The sequence below is a fragment of the Gorilla gorilla genome, chromosome 6 (genome assembly GCF_029281585.2).
Source record: "Gorilla gorilla gorilla isolate KB3781 chromosome 6, NHGRI_mGorGor1-v2.1_pri, whole genome shotgun sequence".
Classification (NCBI taxonomy): domain Eukaryota; kingdom Metazoa; phylum Chordata; class Mammalia; order Primates; family Hominidae; genus Gorilla; species Gorilla gorilla.
Window position 1 is genome coordinate 112,876,577 of NC_073230.2, and position 15,541 is coordinate 112,892,117.

Here is a 15,541-nt window from a genome sequence, read left to right on the forward strand (position 1 = left end):
TGGCATGTTTAACAGCATTATGGGTAAACTAGAGATTCCTAAGTTGAGACTCCTCTGAGATTAATGGACATCACGTGGTCTTCTGTTTTAAGGCCTCTGATTTAAGGACAGGTCTCTGATTTAAGGACATTCAAATATTTTAAGTATTAAATAGGATTCTTCTATGAATACTCATAGAACTCAATAATTTTATCAAATATTGCTATCTTCTGCTTTATACAATGTTCAGTTGCCAGATTTAACACGACACTTTTCATTAACCACAATATTTTAAGAACTGTTTATGAGAACAGATTACTGAATGATTGCGTGGACATCAGAGCAAATTCCAGCCACTTAAGTAACAGAATATGGAAATTTACATGAACCCCAGAGGACCAAGTATAATTGCGGCAGTGGAGGGAGAGAATGATAGAAAGTTCATCATGCCAAGATCAAGGTTAGCTGCACATTTACATGACTTATTTCAATTCACCCAACATCAAGCAAACACACACAAAAACACTTCAGATTATTTTCTTGGAAGTAATAAAGGTCTAACACTGTTAAAACAGATACTTTAAAACATAAGACCTATGACTGTATAAAATACCCCCAAATTTCTGGTTTGTGAGAATAGCTTACCAAATCCAAAAGCACTGGAACCTCCAATGCTCTGTGATGCCTGAACACTCGTAGATGTGTATAGTCCTGTCACCAGCAAGCCGTCAAAGAAGGTGCTTGTTGAAATTGTCACTGAAATGTAAGAAAGAAAAAATAAAACTCTCAATACAGTCAGAACAACACAATATATTTCTGAAGTGTTAGACACTGTCAAAACAATCTTTACTCATTAACAAATTATTTTTATACTATACCTAGTTGGTATTTTTTGTATGAGAAATTACAGAGGAGAATAAAGAAGCTCGGAACTCCAGTGTCTACAATTGCTGGTCCTAAATTTAGAACATCAGTCCTACCTTTCTGCATTCATTTACACATTTCTTATGTGAACAATCATCTGAAAATAATGTAATATTGAATAGATGGTTTCCCCACCTCCACTACCACCCCTGAAGGCAGTCAAAGGCATTGCTGGAGTTTTGGCATTATGATAAAATGCTTTTTTTTTTTTTAAGTCTTTCATACTGTGGGAAACAACTGTACATCAGCTGAAAGAAGAACAGTAAGATGAACCACATCTCTTATTGTGAGTCCATATTTCAAAGATGAGTTCCCTGAAGTTTTCCAACAAAAGCAGACTAATTTGCATGAAGACAGCCAGACTTTTTCCTCTCGTGAAGAAGAAAGGAAGATCACTGCATGCTTTAAGTTTGAGAACAAAGCCTGGAAGAGGAATGGTTTTATAACCATAAAATCAGGACGTTGCTGGGAAGAAAAGGGTAAAATTAAATGTATACGTATGCTACTCAGGCTTGGCTTCTTCAAATTTTATCTTGCTCACCACCCTAAAACCTGATCATAATTTCCTGCTTGACGTAACATTTTCTCCTGCATAGGTTTTATAAGATTGAGATGATGCCATTTGTAGGAAGCAACCAAGGGAAGGTAATAACATTATTTAGGTAGTGCATAGTACAAGGCTGTCATCATCCTTGGTGGCAATAAGGAGAATGACCAGAGTCACATTAACTTTAATGAGAATGTTTAAATTAAACTCCAGAAAATCCGACGAACAGAGCTAAATGGTCTGAAACATCCATATTACAAAGCATAAAACAAGACACATATCAATAGAATAGCCTGACATCATGCTACTCCCATAATGGCATGGGGGATTGGAATAAACCACCTTCTCATCCTTTAACAAGAAATAATAGCTAATATTTTTTAGTGCTGGCACATCAACCACTTAGTTGGGCACTGAGTTAAGTAGTTTACATATATTATCTCATTCAATTGTCAAAACATACCTATAAGAGGGATACTATTATTATTTCCAGCATACAAAAGAAGAATGTGTAGAACAGAGCCATTAAGAACCTGGCCCAGGACCATCTGATATCATCTAAAATGTCTTGATGCTGTCTACATGGGTTATTTCCTGTTTCTTCTTTGCTCCCCTCAGATCCCAAAGTGGCAAAGTAACCATGGTCAAACTCCATCAAGGCAGGCATCTCAAGTATTTCGTTCACTGATATATCTCGAGTGTCTAGAATAATTTATGGTACTCTTAGGTGCTCAATATTTAGTGAATTATTAATGAATAACTTATTCATATAAAAGTAGTGCAAGGTTGTTTTATCTTTAGCTTGTTTCCAGAGGAAAAGTATGTTATGAATCCTAGACTTTATACATCAGATGAGCCCCACTTGGAAAAGCCACATAGAAAAAAAGAAGACAGAGAAAAGTTGGCTATTTAAATATGTAAAATGCTTTCCAGAGTGCAAGACAGATCAGTGCAGAGAGAAACTGACTAAAAGACCAGCCAAAGACATTTTTTAAAAGGCATAAGTATGCATAAATTTTATCAGATGCTGTATGCTTACACAAATCATCTAAAGAAAAATATACTTGTTTGAAATGAATTGATTATAATCTGCTTGCTAGAGTTCAGAATTTTTTAGGAAAAAATGATATTTGCCTTTGGAAAAACGCTACTCTTTTGACAGTGGAATAAGTATTCCTTTTCTTCGTTTAAGCAGATGTGATGCATAATCCATATGTGAACTGATAATCGGTTTTTTTTTTTTTTTTTTTTTTTAGAAAGAGGAGGAAATGTTGTCCAGACTCTCATGGGATTTAAGGCCTATCTTTCTGGTTACCAGGCTTCCACTTCTTCAAGAAGATAATGGGTCCAATCCCTGTGTGTAAAAACCACTGGACACAGTGTGAATTCTCTGTTAGCATGCAGACCATTTCAGAATGTCTGCAGCCCACATGTTTTCACTGACTGGAACACTGGTGGTGAACCCATGAGCAGTATAAAGGAGCATAATGAAAACTTCACACCCAGGAACTTCGACTTTGAATCTATGTCAGGAACACCCTTCTCTCCATCCCCTTTCTTTCTCTTTCACTGAAAGGCTTCCACTTATCTCTACTTGCAGCCCTCGGTTAATCTGCCCAAGTTTCCTGTGACATCGGCCCCTGCAGTTTTTGGTTTTCACATGGGGCCCTCTCCCCCCACCTTCTCCCTTTAGTGTCTGCCTCATTCCTTCCTACCAAGCTATGTGACTCCGCACGTGCACCAGCTCTAATCTTTCCTCTGTGCCCTGACGACTTTCTTTCCTCTAATTTCACTTGACTCACTTTTCAAGCACTATTTTAGCCTCTCTAGTCTTAACTCATCACTTACATCCACAACCTGGTGCCATCCAGGCAATTGGAATGGTTCTTGAAAGCGGAAAAGTGATTTATGACAAGTTAAAGGGAAAATTTACCATACACAGAAATAATATGGGGCATGATTTTAAAAACTGAGGTTCACACTTGTGAATGTAAAATTATTTAAATATGTATATGAACTAGAAGGAAACTTACAACTTTCAGGTCACCAATTTGGCCCATTGATGAAGCTGTTTAAAGACAGAGATAAAACTGCTGTCTACTATTTAAAATAAACAAGCTCTCCATGAATCACAGGATTATCCATGTGTGTAGATCTAGATACACTCATCTGAAGAATGTAAAATACACTAATTCCCACTACAGACATTTTTGCAGTTTTCTGATACTCTGATTCAGAATGTTATGGTTCCAAGCTGCACAGTTTAAAACGTTCCATAGTGATTGTCACTTTAAAATGTTTCCTTTAAAAATATTTATTTATAAAATAGACTTGCATAAGTAGAAGTTGTAGTTAAAAGACATAAATTTGGGTATATTAGGATGGGGATAATTGGACAAATTTTTTATATTTGAACTACTTTTAAGAAAAGTAACTATTGGGCTACATGTGTCTAACTGATATCTAACTCAGACCTGTTAATAAGCAAGCCCTTCATGCCCTATCCAAGATTATCAGTCAAATGCTCTAATTAATGTTAAAATGGGGAACAAATAATATTTTCCATGTCAATTCACTTTCAAATTAGTATATTATGTACTATGAGCAATTGCCAAGTCTAAGTAGTGGGTATACACATGTTTGTTGTAACAGTCTTTGGTTTTTTTGTTTTGTTTTGTTTTGTTTTGAGAGAGAGTCTCACTCTCTTGCCCAGCCTGGAGTGCAGTGGCACAATCTCAGCTCACTGCAGCCTCCACCTCCTGGGTTCAAGCCATTCTCGTGCCTCAGCCTCCTGGGTATCTGTGACTATAGGGGTGTGCCACCATGTGTGGCTAATGAATGTATTTTTAGTAGAGACAGGGTTTCACCATGTTGACCAGGCTGGTCTTGAACTCCTGGCCTCAAGTGATCCACCTGCCTCAGCCTCCGAAAATGCTGGGATTACAGGCATGAGCCACCATACCCACCTGTTGTACTAGTCTTTTAACTTTCATTTTAGAAAACATTTATATTAAAAAGTTGATGAGGAGAAGAAGAAATCTCTGGTAAATGCACTTCCAATGAGTAAACTAAGCCAAATAGTAAAATGTACTAGAAGGTACGTAATGCATTCAGACTTAAAGAATGAAGCAAGGTGTATGATTGACTGAGACAGAAAACTAAGTAACTTCTATGAGCTAAGACTTGTGTAAGCACTGTAATTTGGGTTTTATTAACTAGACGGGCAGAGATATTTAGAAATAGTTCTCCCTTGACAAAAATGTTTATAAACTCCATCTGACATCCTGTCAATTCTAGCTATTTTATACAAATTAAAATAGATCACCACTATGGGATAACACCCACAAGTTATCCATATCAGACACCAAAGGTTTACATAAAATCATTAAATAATAATCTAGTGAGCTTAAATAGGTAAACACCTATTTAAACAATCCATTCTCCCATATAATCAGTCTTTATTCATGGCTTTACAAATTTTTATGGTCAAATTTGTAAAATTCTTTCCCAAGGGACTTCTTCCCTCTTGGAGTCAATTTTTATATCTTTCATAGTTTTGCATTAAAATGTCAAGAGAACTGACTACTTTATTACAGAGGAAAATATCAATATTATAGATTTCATATAGAATTCTGAACTTGCCAGTCCATTTTAAGGGGGAAATAAAGCATGTATATTATTATCTATAATTAGAAAGCAAATGCATCTTAGATCACATAATTCCCTTGTTCAATCAACATCTCTAGCTTCCTAATGTCCGTAGATTAAAACCCTAAATCTTCAATGTGGTTTCAAAGACCTTTGGGTTGTGGCCATCACTAGTCCCTCCAGTCAAATTTCTCCATTTCAGCTGAAAACATCTAATTACAGGATGTTAACTGGATTAAACAGTTAAACCAGAACATGTTCTATACTTCTCTGCCTCCTGGCCTCTGCTCTCACCTAGAATGACCCCTTGCCAGGTTACCTTTTGTTAAGGTATTCAGGTGCAGGTTCAAATGCCATCTCTCTCATGCAGTCTGTTCTGACCTCCTGGGGAAAGTCACCTCTCCCTCCTCAGTGACGCCAGAGCTCATTCACAGACTACTTTCCCCAGAGTTTGGCTCAAGGGAGAAGCTCAACTTTTGTTGAATTCAACCACATAGAAACATTTATTACAACATAACATATAAGAATAAAATAAGATAAAATTGAGAGTATAATGTAGCCAGTGTAACCAAAATTGTAAAATCTAACTTCTACATAAAAAACTGGGCCATTGTTATTCTTAGAGATACATGAAAAATAAGTTTCTTCTGAAAAGTAAGCAAACAAACAGAAAATAATGCAGTATTCAATTATAGTACTCAAAAACCAGGTAGGTCTAAGAAAATTTTAGTTGGATTTTACATTTAACCATAATAGCTTTTCTTTTATATATCTGTATTTTGTACGTGAATATATATATACATATAAATGTATATACCAAATTAATCTTCTGATAATTTTTGTCACTAAGACTTTACACCATTATCCTCACTCTTAAGTTACACTGCCATTTCCTCAAATAAAATATAAGGGATCAAAAGGCTGAGCAGGTTACAAATATCTCTTCCACATCTGTGTTAAATTGGCAATGAGCTTAGCACCGGGAGACTATGAATATGGATTGCTGGGGTGTGACTGCGGAATGAAAACATGATGTAGTGACACAATTCAATTCTTATCAGTGGCTCAAAGAGTACCTCTGTCTTGAAATGAGTAATTACAGAGTCAGTTATTATCTATTATAGCTTCTATTAAACATTCCCCATGAGACCCTAATACCATTCTTGCAGAAAATCACTGTAAGATGAAAGTCTAAAAGAAAATAAATTTAGACATTTAATGCTGTTTGCATTTCATTCTAAAGCTTCTGGTCTACAAATGCTCTATGGTCCATTAAATTTTGCTCATTTCCAGCATATTCCATTACTACTTTATACAAAAGACCTTTAATATGTGCAGAAAAGAAATACATTAAGTAATACTCGAAATGATGTTCCCATTTTTTTTTTCAGAACGACAAGCATCAGAGGATAGCAAATTGCAAAAAAATTGAAATTAGGTACATAAGCATTAGTGATGATGCACCGATTGCAAAGTTTCCATTTCTTGATTATGTATATTCTGAAGATGAAAAAGGCCAGCAGAATCTAATATTGTCAATATTTAAGAAAACATCATTGCATTTTGCCTTATGAAGAGAAATTCGTTTGCTTTTTGAATACAGAACAAATTAAACAGCCTAAGGAACAAATATCTTTCTCTGAAAATGAAATAAACTGAGCATATTTGCTGCAAAATTTCATCAACACTGTATGTTCAACTACTGATTCTTCCTTAAAGTGCCACTAGCTCTGGGCACCAAATAGAGACCATAAAAAAATACATTATAATTTCCATTCCAAACCTCTAGAAGAACAAGACCCTCGCACTACTTCTCATTACTTAACTCCATTTTGACATGGTTTTGTGTGGATTTCAAAAATTAAGTCAGGTATTTCAATAATAGCATTCCCAAACCAACAACAGCAAAGAAAAAAAAATCATCCCAATAAATATGTAAAAGAAATGACTGGAAGTCAAGATTCACTGAGTGAGGACATGAATCCATAGAAATGAAAAGAGATCTTAAATAATTAGATCAGGATAATAAATTCAGTTTATTCCAGGAACAAATGGACTCCAGTCAGCCTTTTGTGAGGGGTAGAGAGAGATCGTTCCTACCTTACCTATCTATTCCAACAACAAATGATAAGGGGCACGATGAGGAAGGAGCCGGCTGCCCACCTAGTATAGTCTCCTGTCCATCTCTAGAGGAGCATTGCTAAATGTACCATAGCCACCCTTTCCTACTTCCAAAAGGCTTTAGATGGCTGACCTAGATCATCTCTAAGAGCTCTTTACCCTCAGATTTAATACACACTTCCTTAATAATAATAATAGCTAAACAATATTTGAGCACTACATGCCAGGTACTGTTCTAAATCTTTTATAGGTATTAATCTTTTCAATATCCTATGTGATAATTACTATAATTATACCCCTTTTACCCATTAAAGCTGAAACTAAGAGGGGAGGGCTAAGTTATGTGCCTCAACTAGCATGTGAAAGGTAGCTCTAGGACATGGAGGTCATGTTCCCCAACCTGAATGGACTGCAGTAAGTAGAGCAGCCTCTATCTCGTGCTATGCCCAAGAGGGTGGCAGGTGCTTGATCTTTTCCTGGAAGGCAGTGCTTCCATGCCCTGGGTATATGGGTATAGTCTCCTGGAGTATCCCCAGCAGGCTGCTCTGTAGAATGTACTTAACCTGATGTCTGCTGTACCAATTATTATTACAGCCATTTATTATCATTATTATTACTCTTCTTTTTCATTTTATATGGATCTGTGCTGTTCTTTGGGGGGAAGAAAGGAAGGAGAAGGAGTGGCCTCCAGGGAGGACTAAACGCAGTGTGATAAAGGACTAAGCTTAAGATCAAAATAATAAGGTCAAAGAGCCCTGGATCAGCCCACCTCTGAAAGCAAGCGGAGAATGCCCTGCAAGTGCTTTGCAGCTTTGTCTCCACCTGCAAGGAGAGGAAAAACTGAGCAAGATCCAGGAATTCTAGCAGGTGCAGGAGACCCATCATATGCAAAACTTAATGACCGATGAAAACACCTTCCAGGGTCTGGAAAATGTTCTTTGCTGGCTAGAGGAGGGGTACAGCATCTCTGTGGAACGCTATTATGATATACTTATTACTGATTCAGAGATTCAGATGAACCATACGTAGCCTCTAAGTCTTATTTTCTGGCACCACCAGTAATAAAAGGAAATCCACTGAAATTTTTTTTGCTTCCTTTAAGTTCTTGGGAGATAAAACTGGTGCAGTCAAATGTGTTTGTGAATTTATTATTTTAAAATTAAGCCCTTTGGAAGTAAGTTTAGATGACAGCACTTGGTGAATATAAATCTCTCCTACTCAATCCCTCTACATTGCCTTTCCTCTTCTTTATGTTCCAAACCCCAACCCACCAAACAAGCACTCTCTCTCTGACACACGCGTGCATGCGCATACACACACACACACACACACACACACACGCTCACTCAGAATTTCTAAAAATATTAACCTTGAGGTAAAAATCTCACACCTTATTCAGGTGATCCCTTCCCTAGACTTGGAGACGTAGGTCAGAATAAACTACCTGGAATGAGGTCCTGAACAATATTTTTGAAATCTCCGAAGACAGTCCAATCTAGCCTAAATAAAAATTCCTAAATAGTAATATTAATGATAAAGAATTAAAATATAATTTTACAATTCTCTACCCATTTTTAGCCCCAACCGCACTTAAAGCAGGAATAATTTCATTTTATCATCCACTTTTGGCCTTTATAATTTAATTCTGAATTTTTAAAAAATTCTACAAATAATGATAATTAGTTTCTATTATATAACCCCAAATTTTTTTCTTTATAAATGACACTTTATTATAATTTAGAGAACCACAGACAAGAGTAACTGGTATTTGTGATTTATCTCTGACCTTATTTTTCATGTTACTTTTATATGAGGCTGGATAATACTCATCCATGAAAATTTCATATTGTTGGCCCTGCACTCAATAAATTATTAAAGTGATATGAACAGGAATGTGGTGTTCAGGTTTTCAGCAATTTTCATCCTTTTGTTCTTGCTTTTTTAAAGGAAAGACTATCTTGTCTAAAACTCAACATATCTTTGTAAAATTTAAGCAAAGATTAGCCTTAAAAGAAATCATTTTGGGAGATTTATTACTCTGAATTGCTACAAGAAGTTTTAACAATGTTTTTCTTTTGAGGCATGGATAATTTTCTAGGTTGAGAAAAATAAGCCTAGTAATTCTTATAAGCACATACACAGGTGAATACATTACAATAAAATACACGGATGCCTAGAGAACAAATAAATGTGTGATTTTTCTCCCCCCACATCATCAGGTGTGTAAAGCTTTTATACAATAAAAAAAGCTTCTAACTTTTCTGTTTCTATTATGTTTTTTTACGTTGTTTTGACCAAAGCTAACTAAAGAAAATTTGAACTCACGTAACAAATAACAAAGTAACTCCTAATAGTGCCCCAAGTAGTTTAAAACATAAATATATGACCCCCACCCCGCCTTTTTTTTTTTTTTTTTTTTGAGATGGAGTCTCACTCTGTCTCCAGGCTGGAGTGCAGTGGCACAATCTTGGCTCACTGCAACCTCTGCCTCCTCAGTTCAAGCGATTGTTCTGCCTCAGCCTCCCAAGTAGCTGGGACTACAGGTGCGTGCCACCAGGCCAATTTTTGTATTTTTAGTAGAGATGGGGTTTCACCATGTTGGCCAGGATGGTCTCGATTTCTTGACCTTGTGATCCACCCACCTCAGCCTCCCAAAGTGCTACGATTACAGGCGTGAGCCACTGCACCTGGCCAGCTTTTGATTGTAGTTCAACATACTGAAAATATGCCATTACGAAATTCTTAAATATGTTCATATTTGCAACAACTTTGTGCTTGTGCAAGAACATGCCAAGAGTGACCCTGATAATACTCGTGCGTATGTCATATAACTGTTGTTTGTAAAATGTCTAGATCAACATTAATAATAATTGATAGAATTCCTAATACACATAGTTAAACCGAATGCAGCTCTAAAGTATCATAAGTTTTTTTTTTTTTTTTTTGAGACGGAGTCTCGCTCTGCCGCCCAGGCTGGAGGGCAGTGGCGTGATCTCAGCTCACTGCAAGCTCTGCCTCCCGGGTTCACGCCATTTTCCTGCCTCAGCCTCCCGAGTAGCTGGGATTACAGGCATGAGCCACCACATCCGGCTAATTTTTTTTGTTTTTTTAGTAGAGATGGGTTTTCACTGTGTTAGCCAGGATGGTTTCAATCTCCTGACCTCGTGATCCACCTGCCTCGGCCTCCCAAAGTGCTGGGATTACAGGCGTGAGCCACCGTGCCCAGCCTAAGCTTTTTAAACAAGTTTTTCCACAGTATTCTCTTTTAGTACTTCCATATGTTCATTTCAATATACTAAAACTAATCATAAGCAACTGTCCTAAAATAAAAAATTCATTTAAATATATGCTGTGTATATTACACATGGCATACAAATGATTAACTATAAAATTCTATTACTAATTTATGTAAGACAAATTTTAAAACTCACTTATTTTATGATCAGACCCTGTGGGTGTGAGACTATGTGTGTATTGTTCCGCTCATTCATTTATTAAGCAAATATTAATAAAGTGCCACTCTTGATACTGAGAACATAATGATGAACCGTCTGTATGTTTATAAAAATAACATTTGAATTGTTCCTGTCCCTTTTAGAAGACTCTCTATTCCACATTTCAAAATCCAATTCATAAAATCTAAAATTGTTATTGCTGACATCGAAATTCACAAAATAAATGTTAAATTCACAAAATAATGTTAAATAAATGACGTACAGGTACTAGCACAGATAGTTGCTCTAATATGCTACAACTGAATTCTAAGATTTTCAGATTAAAATAATTACCAAATAAGGATATAATATAAATGACATTTACACTGATAGATGGCATCTGATATTTGGGAAAGTATAAAAGATGAAATAAATGCACAACTAACTTGTGTAACATTAAATTGTAATTATAAATAATATTTCTCCTATGGGTAAAATGGAAAATGCTGTACTTTTTATTTTACAGCATGGCACTTAGTACAATGAGTCTTAAAATTTCTTAAAATAACAGAATATCTTTGTGGTTAAGTATAAGTTTGTGTTTTCAATATAGCTATAAGACAATTTTTCCAAGGATAAGGATGAAGAAAAACTACAGGTGTGAATAATTATCAGGAGATGTCTTGAGGCCTAGGAGTTTAGGAAAGAGTTAAGTGATTAGTTATCTAAAGAGTGTTTAATGAAGGGACTTTGCAAAGGACTAAGTATGCTTTGCTGGCTTTAGTATTCCTCATTTTCTGGTATACAATTTCTAAGTAAATCTTAATCTACCCTTAGCACATATTTGGTTTTGATTTGTTGATTTTTTTTATTTTAGAAAACTGATCTAAATTCTTAAGTTGGTGACATGGCATAGAAAACCAGAGTTGGATGAAAGGCAAACTAAAATATAGATACATTTTTATAAACATATATCTTGCTCACAATTATCTGTACACAGAAATGCTTAAGATATAAGTTCTAAACAATTTCCAATATCAATTAAAATACCCATTCAACACAGATGGACTCAAATTCTGTGTGCTGGACTCAAATTCTGTAAGTGCCAATTTGATCAATACAATTATTACTTTTTAGTCAAATAATGAATATTTGTTAGAACTATTAGCCAACTAAATTCTCCCAAAGATCATTTTACTTTTATAACCAAAACTTTCAATCACCTGAGAAGCTTTTTAAAATTCAGACTCCCGGTTCCCAAATGGATTCTGTTTCTGTATTATTGGGATAAAGCCCAGGAATCAGCATATTTAACAATGTCCATCTAGGTGGATTCTGTGTGAGTGGTCCTGGGATAGACCAACTACAGTGATAGAAAAAGCTGCAAATCCATAGCTCTTAGGAAACAGAATTTCCAACGAAGGCTATCCATGGATGAAAAATTATAATTGAATTGAATTGAGGCTACATTAAGAATTCCACTACAGTAAGAAGCCACTTTGCCTTCTATTATACTGCAGTTTCCTCCTAGTGTAAATGATGTTTAACAAGATGAGGATGTAATGGGACACCTGTTCTTAGGAGACCTCATGTATGCCAGAGAATTTTCTCTAACTGACGAGGACTGAAAACAATCCAGAATGAGGATGATGAGCCAACATTGCCCGGGATTTTGGGTGAGCACTAAAGAGCAACATCACAGCCCTCTGGTGATGTTCTTGGCAAACAAGGTCACTGTATGTTCCGGCTGAATTGATAACAAAGAAAAGTACCTAAATATTTTCTGAATTTGGCAGGTATATGTTTAAAGAACATTTAGCCAATGTTACATATATTATAATAATTCAATCCAAAAAAAAAACTGGAGGTGAAGAGATGAGGTTAAGTCAGCATATCTTGTTGTGAGAAATCCTTGCTGGATGCCAGGGTGCAACCTGCTCTTTTCTGACTGCCTTTAGGTCATCAGAATTTCTTGAATTTACCAATGAACCAACATCAAGTTAAATGGCATCTGGTTGCTGCTGGAGTCTTTATTGCAGTACTTATCTGATCCATGAAACTGAGAAATAGTGGTCAGTGATCATGTGTAATTTTTTCAGCATAATGGCTGAAGAACTGGGCTCACTACCAGTGTCTAGGTCATCTCATTACCTCTTTAACCACCTTGAGCTTCAACTCTTATCTAAAAATCACTTGTGTTCTAAACTTTTCATTTGGAATAACCTTCTTTCGAATAGCTAGACTTTCCCACCACTAAAGTCACAACAAACACTAAATTAGCAAATATTGAACCATTTCTCCTAGGAGACATACAGAGTTAGGTTCCTGTGAGGCTTTGGTTACATGTTCATCAACTGATCATACATAGTTTTATGTGTGTTTCTGTTTCAAGACAACCTTATTTAATATATATTGTTGATTCATTATAACATTGAACTCATGGCCAACAGCAATATAACTAGTGCCTGAAGCAAGCTATCTAACACCCATATTTTCTCTATAAGGCACATCACTACCTTCAGCACTTTGGTACTACACCTGGGGGCCATTTTAAACAGTGAAATCACCAACAAAAAATTGAAAGATGCATTCTAGCCTGTGAAAACACTTGTTTACAATAGGAGAGCTGAGACAAGAAGGCAGAGCATTTGACTTCAGCTGGCACGAGCATTTGACTTCAACACATCCGGCAACTCAAAAGTTTTCACTGCTCTGCACGTGTCTGCAAATGACTGTCAAAGTGCCACAAGTGTTGATTTTGAGGTCACAAATACATTTTAGTCAATAGATGAAATCACAAAGAAGGAACTTGCAAATAATGAGGATCATTGTCTTATCTGCCCTAAGGCAAAGGCCTCATATATTGCTCACCTCATGCCAAGACTATTAGTTTGGTAGGGTTGCCATAACAAAGTACCACAGATGGGGTGGTGTAAACAACAGACATTTATTTTTGCACAGTTCTGGAGGCTGGATGTCTGAGAGCAAGGTGTTCACAGGTTTGCTTTTCCTGAAGCCTCCCTCCTCAGCTAGCAGACGTCCACATTCTCACTGTGTCCCCGCATGGCCTTTCATCTATCTGCACATGTCTGTATCCACATTTCTTCGTCTTATAATGACATCAGTGATATTGGATTAGGGCCATCCTAATGACCTCATTTTAATTTAATTACCTCTTAATAAATTTTATCTCCAAATATAATCATATTATGAGTTACCAGGGATTAGGACTTCAATATATGAATGGCAGGGGGTTGTGGCAGGGGACGGGTGGGGGGTGTGGACAGTTCAGCCCCCCATAATGCATTTCTTTCTTTTTTGACAGGGTCTCACTCTGTTGCCCAGACTGGAGGGCAGTGGCACAATCAAGGATCATCACAGCCTCAAACTCCTGGGCCAAGTGATCTTCCCTCCTCAGCCTCCTGAGTCACTGGGACTACAGGTGCACACCACCATGCCCAGCTAATTTTTAAAAATTTTCAGTATAGACAAGGTATAGATATGTGGCCCAGGCTGGTCTCTAACTCCTGGGCTCAAGCGATCCTCCCGTCTTGGCCTCCCCAAAGTACTGGGATTATAGGCATGAGCCACTGTGCCCAGCCCCATAACACATCTCTATTCATTGCTTTTCTTCATGCTTCATTTCCTTGCAGGCTTGGACTTCTCAAAAGCATTCAAGTTATGCTTCTTGGGTGTGAGCATATGTGTGTGTGTGTGTGCGTGTGTGTCTCCTTCTGTTCTTTTTAAATGACTTTTGAAATCCAAGCCGATCAGGACTTTCTCCCCTTTACTCCTCATTATAACAAGTTACGATGTATAATTAGGATTGACTTTCTAGAGACTGCTGCCCTTCCTGAGTCTTATAAAATTCCCTTTTGGAGCCTCTGGCCAGGGGATCAGATCCTTTATATAGTTTCCTTAACTTTTATTAGGTGGGTACCAAGAATCCCCCAGAATCCCATCCAAGCCTCCCCATCCTGCCTCTCACCTGCCATTCTAGGCTTTCCTCTGACTCCAAGCTCCGGCACACCTCTACGTGTCCAATATGTGAATACAAGGGTTGTTATCCCAGTTTCAGGCCTTTGTTCTCACCATCCTTTCCACCTAGAATCCTTTTCCTCTCCATCTCTTCCTGTTGAAATCCTCCCAACTTACCAATGCTTTGTCTAAATGTCAGCTCTTCTATAAAGCATTTGAGACTTCATTCTTCCTCTCAAGAGCTACAACCACTCTCAGCTCTGTGAAGCTTACCATAGTCTATCTCAAAATAGTTGTGTACACATCTGACATCCCTTGGTAAGGTGTAAGTGCCTTGGAACCTATGGCAATGTCTGATTCCTCATTGCATCCCCACACCACTGAGCATAGTCCCTAAAAGGTTATTAGCAAGTGTTTTTAAAGCAGATATGCCCTGCTATTAGAATATGAATTTAAATTAGGTAAATACAGTTGAAGTCCCTTATGACTCTTCTATCTTGCTTTCCTGCCAATTTTGTGATAGCTATTAGAAAATCACCATCCACATCTGCCATCTGGCTGGTTTAATGTCAATTCGCACAGGATGTCATAATTCTGCCTCTTCCCTTAGTCCTACCCAAAAGTCTCCAATATGCTTCCACTGTCCAGGCAGCACTACCCTCCTCCTTTGTATACAATTCTCTCAGAAGTAGACCTGGAGGTGGAGGGAACACCAGAACAGATGCAAAAGAAGTGAAACAGGCCAGGAAGGGCAGTCAATAAGAAGGACACAGTACACTGTTGGTGGGAGTGTAAATTAGTTCAACCATTGTAGAAAGCAGTGTGTCAACTCCTCAAAGAGCTAAAAACAGAACTACCATTCAACCCAGCAATCCCATTACTGGGTATATACCCAAAGGAATATAAATCA

The 15,541-nt window shown here is 37.1% G+C and overlaps 1 protein-coding gene across 1 annotated transcript in view; it reads right to left on the minus strand.

Moving 5' to 3' along the window:
- The window catches only part of RELN (reelin), a 520,733-nt gene that overhangs the window by 447,312 nt on the left and 57,880 nt on the right, over positions 1 to 15,541 (minus strand). Inside the window, exon 2 of the mRNA XM_031013029.2 lies at positions 625 to 735. Coding sequence (XP_030868889.2) covers positions 625 to 735 — 111 coding nt within the window. The remainder of the gene's footprint in view (positions 1 to 624; positions 736 to 15,541) is intronic.